At 41.3% G+C, this 6,817-nt stretch overlaps 1 protein-coding gene across 3 annotated transcripts in view; it reads right to left on the bottom strand.

Moving 5' to 3' along the window:
* The window catches only part of CCDC83 (coiled-coil domain containing 83), a 67,338-nt gene that overhangs the window by 54,659 nt on the left and 5,862 nt on the right, over nt 1–6,817 (bottom strand). For 2 of the 3 annotated variants that reach the window (XM_017850915.1, XM_017850914.1), the window contains exon 2: nt 6,210–6,332. In XM_017850915.1, the coding sequence (XP_017706404.1) occupies nt 6,210–6,304 (95 nt within the window). In that variant the 5' untranslated portion in view covers nt 6,305–6,332. Of the gene's footprint in view, nt 1–2,139; nt 2,258–6,209; nt 6,333–6,817 lie in introns of those variants that run through there. The other variant, XM_017850916.1, reaches the window with a different exon arrangement.

The following is a 6,817-nucleotide window of genomic DNA, read 5'->3' as shown; positions in this document are numbered from 1 at the left end:
TTGCTTAGAGCGCGGTATTGGGGTGGGAGTTACCCGATTTTCCAGGTGTTGTGTGTCTCAGTTTGCCTGGCTAGGAAAAGGGATACCCTTCCCCCTTGCGCTTCCCAGGTGAGGCGATGCCTTGCCCTGCTTCAGCTCTCGCTGGTCAGGCTGCAGCACCTGACCAGCACCGATTGTCCGGCACTCCCTAGTGAGATCACCCCAGTACCTCAGTTGAAGATGCAGAAATCACCGGTCTTCTGTGTCGCTCGCGCTGGGAGTTGGAGACTGGAGCTGTTCCTATTTGGCCATCTTGCTCCGCTCCCTGTTTTGTTTTGTTTTGTTTTGAGACGGAGTCTCGCTCTGTCACCTAGGCTGGAGTGCAGTGCATGATCTCTGCTCATTGCAACCTCCCACTCCCAGGTTCAAGTGATTGTCCCACCTCAGCCTCCCCAGTAACTGGGATTACAGGCACACGCCACCACACCCAGCTAATTTTTGAATTTTTTGCAGAGATGAGGTTTCACCATGTTGGCCAGGCTGGTCTTGAACTCCTGGCCTCAAGTGATCCACCTGCCTCAGCCTCCCAAAGTGCTAGGATTACAGGTATGAGCCACTGTGCCTGGCCTACAGAGATAATTTTGAACAATCCTTCATGATCCTTGCCTTCAAGGAGTACCTTTTATTGGATAATAAGAAGTAAACACATAAACATATTGAAACATATTGTTTACACATTATGTTAAATACCATGGGGAAAAATAGCAGGATATAAGGAGGACCATAAATGGAGGGGACTACTATAGTAGATAGGGCAGGCTCGACAAAATAATAAGAAAATAAGGCTCTATCCTGCCCAGGCTGGGCTTGAACTCCTGGGTTCAAGGAATCCTCCAGCCTCAGCCTCCCAAGTAGATGGGGTTAGAGATGTGCACCACCACACTTGGCTCATCTTTGACTTCTTACCTAAAGCTTATATTTGTTCAAAAATTTTGAAGGAGTGCCTTCTCTACCTCCCGTTTTTCCGGAGATTAAAAAAAAGTATTATAAATGAAAATTATCGGAAAAGAACCTATGCAAATGTCTAAATTACTCATATAATTTCTGCAATTATAAATATAGTAATACTATTTCTTTACATGGGTAGAGCAGGCAAATGAATCTCAGGATGTGGTCTTCATTGGTTAAACTGAGTCTACAGATGGGCTCGTTAATAGACCAATTCCCTGGGTGCAGCTGAGAGCTTTCCTTGGTGATGACTGGGCATGCAATGATTGGGCTGGAGACCACGTGCAGCCCCAACCCCATTGCATGGGTCATATTTATACTAAAAAAATTATGTGCTATTTATCTGAAACTCATATTTAATTGGGCATGCTTTATTTCTATTTGCTACATCTGGCAACCCCACACTTAAGCCCACCACCCCTCCCTCAGAGCATTTAGGAGCAAATGGCCTCGGGCTCTGTCTCTTGTCCATTTGTGGAGTGAGCAGTTCAGGATGATGTGAGTGGCAGCAGCAGGCCTCAGTGGGGAATTCTGAGATGCCCTAATTGTTTTGGCAGCTTCACTGGCCCTCTTGTGGAGCTCATGGTAGCTGTGGGTCTAATTTAGCTGAGCCTGTCTTTGAAATCCACTTCAGCCTTCTCTGGCTTCACGAAGAGGTATGTTTTACCAGGAAGCAGATGAACCTTAACTTCAGAACTCAACACTTTATGGGGACTTCAAGCATCATTATTCCTTATACACTTTTTCCTTTTTAATATCTCTCCCATCTACTCAGTACCCTAGAATCTGACATGTCACACTAGGTGCTGAAGCAAGTGGGGTGATAATAAACCAATATACATTACAGCAGTTTGAAAAGGATATGGCACAATTCTAAAGCACAGTGATATTAAATTGTTAGTAAGACAATATGTCATCTTTCTCCCACTCTCCATATTGTTAAAATGTTAGTAATGTGTCAATGTTCCCCCCACCCATGCAATTTCATTGAAAATTCTGGGAAGGAAAATAAATACATTTGAATTCCAAAAAACCTATATTTTGTGTTTTGTTCTTTAAACCCATAACCATACTCACATGTTTTTATATATCTATCCATATTCATTGTAGAAAACTGGGAGACAACAAGTATAAAGGAGAAAATAAAACTACCTTACTTAGAGATGATCACTTTATAGATTTAGTATTGACAGTATCAGTTCTTCACAAACAACCATAGAAGTTCAAGACTTTATGTTCTGGGAAAGACTTCCTATATCCATGAAATTACCTGATAAAAGGGCAGGATTGCTTTGTTACAGATGTTTTCAGAATATTTGAACAATTTATACTCAAGAGTGGGTAAGAAAGAGCTTGTTTATTGGTGGACATTTCATCACTGAGTGTTAGTACGTTAAAAAATTTGTTTCCTGTATCAACTGGCAAAAATAACATTGTATTTGTTTTCATGAGTGTGATTTTGCTTTCAGACAAGATTCAACAACATTTACTCAACAAAGAATCTCTGAGCTCATACTATAAGGCTGTGCTAGATACTAGAGGTACAGAGATGAGTAGAGAATAGTCTTCAAGGAGCTCACAGTTTGTTGAGGGAGAGCCAAACACAAATGACCCACCATATTTTTTCCTTCACTTCAAATATTCTAACTGCCTTATCCATATAAAACACAAATCTGGGCTGGGCACAGTGGCTCACACCTGTAATCCTAGCATTTTGGGAGGTTGAGGTGGGCTGAGCACCTGACCCCAGGAGTTTGAGACCAGCCTAGTCAACATAGGGAGACTCTGTCTCTATAAAAATAAACAAACATGGCTAACACCTGTAATCCCAGCACTTTGGGAGGCCGAGGCAGGAGGATTTCCTGAGATCAGGAGTTCAAGACCAGCCTGGCCAACATGGCAAAACCCCATCTCTACTAAAAATACAAAAAATTCGCTGGGTGTGGTGGTGCATGCCTGTAATCCAGCTACTGAGGAGGCTGAGGTGGGAGAATTGCTTGAAACTGGGAGGCGGGGGTTGTAGTGAGCTGCGATCATGCTGCTGCACTCCAGCCTGGGTGACAGAGCGAGACTCTTGTCTCAAAAACAAACAAATCACTGATCCAAATAAACTTGACTTTCAAAAAATCTATATCATAATCTCCATATTTTCACTCACGACCATATTGTCACCTATTTCTATATCTATATTCATACTTATTGTAGAAAACTGGGGACAAGACAAGTATAAAGGAGAAAATAAAAACCATCAGTATTCAGAGACGATATTTTATAGACTGAACATTGGTAGTATCAGCTCTTCACAAACAACCATAGAAGTTCATGACTTTCTTTTCTTGGGATAAATTTGAAAAAAGTTCAGTTGCTCAAAAACCATGAATTAACTAACTACGGCGTGCTCATTGCTTTGTTAGGAGCTGAGAGAGATATAAGAGGCTGCCAGGAAACTCCTGGACAATCCTGCCTCTGATGGTGAAAGGGAGTGTGTTGGCTATTTGTCATGTGACAACAGTTCTGTCACCGAGGAACACATGGAATGCATAAACTATCATCAGTAGAGCATGGTACAGAAGACCGTGGCTGTTCCAGTCCATGAGATTATTTATTTAGTTTTAACAAATACAAAAGAACAAGGGTATGAGATGTTCGGTTTCTATCTTGCACTGGATCATGAGAATTTTTAAATGTATGCCTCTTTGTAAACCTTTGTTAAAGAGGGGAAAGACTGGTTTCTGGTTGACCCAAAAGAGAGAGAAACAGCTGTTAACTGGATGTCACCAGTTACACCATGGGAGCAAATTAGAGACCAGGTTTTGTCCACCTCTCCTAAGATGAGATGAAGGAAGTTTTCAGTTATGTTGAGAAATGAGTATGAATAGTATCTAGTTATTAATGTTACTTCAAGCAGAAAGTAAAAGGAAACAGATGAAAGCCTCTTCTCTCTTGGTGTTCTGATCCCTTCACTCACTGCATCCTAAAAAGTACACATGAATATATTGGGGTCTCCAAAGGAGATAGATTTTCCCTGAATGCTGTTAAGAACACCATACATTTTTTATGGTACATTTTAAAATCTAAATCCTTCCTTTAGATTTTAAAATCTAAAATCTTTCTTGGCCAGGTGAGGTGGCTCATGCCTGAAAGCCCAGCACTTTGGGAAGCTGAGGCAGTGGATTGCTTGAGGCCAGGAGTTTGAGACCCAGCTCTACCCAAAATTTAAAAATTAGCTGGGCATGGTGGTATATGCCTGTCATCCCAGGTACTCAGGAATCTGAGGCAGGAGGAACACTTGAGCCCAGGAGTTTGATACTGCAATGAGCTATAATCAGGCTACTACACTCCAGCCTGGGTGAGAGACTGAGACTATGTCTTTTAAACAACAATGACAACTCTCTTAAACAAAGACCTAGTCACTAGCATCATGGGCTCTCCATTTACAACCTTATACTCCTCTAATAAAAACCTAAGTGTTCTTCTTGATCTGACCCTTGCCTAAATCACCAGTGTCTGCTCTTGCCCTGCCTCCCTCACCCTCCCTACTCTCAGTTCCCGGTCTGATAATCTCTTTCCCACCCTCCTGTCTTCCATAAGTCATGCTCTCCACTGCTCTGTGTCTCCATAATGCCTGTTCCTTTTCCAGAAATCAGCTCAAAGCTTTCTCAAACAAGCTTTTCCTAACTCCTCTGACTAGGTCAAGTCCTTTAGTTACGCTGTTAAACAGCAACCTACAGTTTTCTTTCATAGTACCTTTGGTATAGCCATGGGTTTTTTGTTTGTTTGTTTGTTTTGAGACAGGGCCCCTCTCTGTCACCAAGGCTGGAGTGCAGTGACACAGTCATGGCTCACTGTAACCTTGACCTGCCTTGGCTCAGGCAATCCTCCTATCTCCACCTCCTAAATAGCAGGGACTAATTTTTATTTTGTAGAGATGGGTTTTCATCATGTTACTCAGGCTGATCTCAAACTCCTGGGCTCATCCACCCGACTTCGCCTCTCAAAGGGCTGGGATTACAAGCATGAGCCACCACACCATCCTGTCACTTTTTTAAAAGCTCAAATTCGTGGTTTATTGTCTGTCTCCCATGCTTCATCAAGGCAGGGACCATGTAGTCCTGTTTGCTGCTACACTCCAGTACCCAGCACTTGACTTGCACTTGGTAAACACTCAAGCACTTACTGAATGAGTACATGAATGAAGTACATTTCAGCCTTACGTGAGAAAAGACTAACGTCTATTAATTCTCTAAGAATTACACATTAAAACGCCTACTTCATGCCAAAAGCTAAGGTTCACAGACCCTCAAGGAGCTATTTGTTGGAATAAAACATAAACATAGAATAAATGTTACCTATGGTTTTGTCTCCAGCTCCTAGGATGGAGACATTATAAAATTTTATTATTATTAAAAAAATTTTCTGTAAATCATTTGAATTTGATATGTAGCCATTTAGGAATAATGTAAGTCAGAATGTCTAAGAAATAAAGGGTCACATAAAGGGAAATTTTCTCTTCTATTCTCTCTCTCTCTCTTTTTTTTTTTTTGAGATGGAGTCTCAATGGAATCTTGCTCTGTTGCCCAGGCTAGAGTGCAGTGGCATGATCTTGGCTCACTGCAACCTCTGCCTCCTGGGTTTGAGCAATTCTTCTGCCTCAGTCTCCCGAGTAGCTAGGATTACAGGCACGCACCACCATGCCTGACTAATTTTTGGATTTTTAGTGGAGACCTGGTTTCACCATGTTGGTCAGGCTGGTCTTAAACTCCCAACCTCAGGTGATCCACCCACTTTGGCCTCCCGAAGTGCTGGGATTACAGGTGTGAGCCACCACGCCCGGCCTCTTCTACTCTCTATAAATGTAAACTAACCATTCTGTGTCGTATTTTAAGAGGTAAGCTAGCAAGCTGTTGTATGCGTAGGTGAGAGTAACCAATAAACAACTGAGGGAGCCAGTACTACATTAATGAAAGCTGTTTCATAGCAGCTCTCATTTCATTTCATAACATAGTCCAAGTAGTTGTAGCTACTACTTGGACTATGTTATATTCAAAGTTTCAAAAACCTTTAAAATATGTGCATAGCACAAGAGTGCGATTAGGCCTCCAAATCCACCTCTATTCTTTTGGCAGTTGCTGCATGCATTGCTTGCATTTAGAGTTATATGGGCCTTAACAATGACTGCCCTTTATCTATGGCAACGTTTGGATTTCAGAATAAAAACTTACTGATAGTCTAGAAGTGCTTCACTTGTAGGCAATTTAACTTCTTTTGGTGGCCCATCATGTGTATCCTTTTTATTTGCTTTCCCTGAGTTTTCCATTGTGCTGGTTAGCTATTAAGAAATATACCTGTTTAGAAAAGAGACATAGGAAAAGTGAAAAATTCCATCTTTGCCTCCCTACTTTTGTTTACTCTAGATAAGGTACCTCTGGGACTTAATACTGGCTTTCTATCCTGATTGCTTCCATGACCCCAGATCTAACATTCACCACAATGGTGGAACATCATGAAGTGATTGGATTCTTGATTCTGGTGAATTCCATGTTTATCCCAGGTATAGCATTCCCTCCACCCAAAACTTTCTAAGATACTCCTTCTCTTATGTTATTCATCTATATCTGTTGCCCCTATCTAGCTCTTTTGAGAGCAAAGAACTGAGCTTTTTCAATCATTTTATTTCCCCACAGTGTTTGGCAGAGAGAGATTAATTTTTTATTTTTTAATTATTTATTATTTTTTATTTCTTATTTTTTATTATACTTTAAGTTCTAGGGTACATGTGCATAACGTGCAGGTTTCTTACATATGTATATTTGTGCCATGTTGGTGTGCT

Source organism: Rhinopithecus bieti, unplaced genomic scaffold, assembly GCF_001698545.2.
Source record: "Rhinopithecus bieti isolate Rb0 unplaced genomic scaffold, ASM169854v2 scaffold_30846, whole genome shotgun sequence".
Classification (NCBI taxonomy): Eukaryota; Metazoa; Chordata; class Mammalia; order Primates; family Cercopithecidae; genus Rhinopithecus; species Rhinopithecus bieti.
Note: the sequence above shows the minus strand (reverse complement) of the source record. Positions and strands in the feature narration are given on the sequence as shown.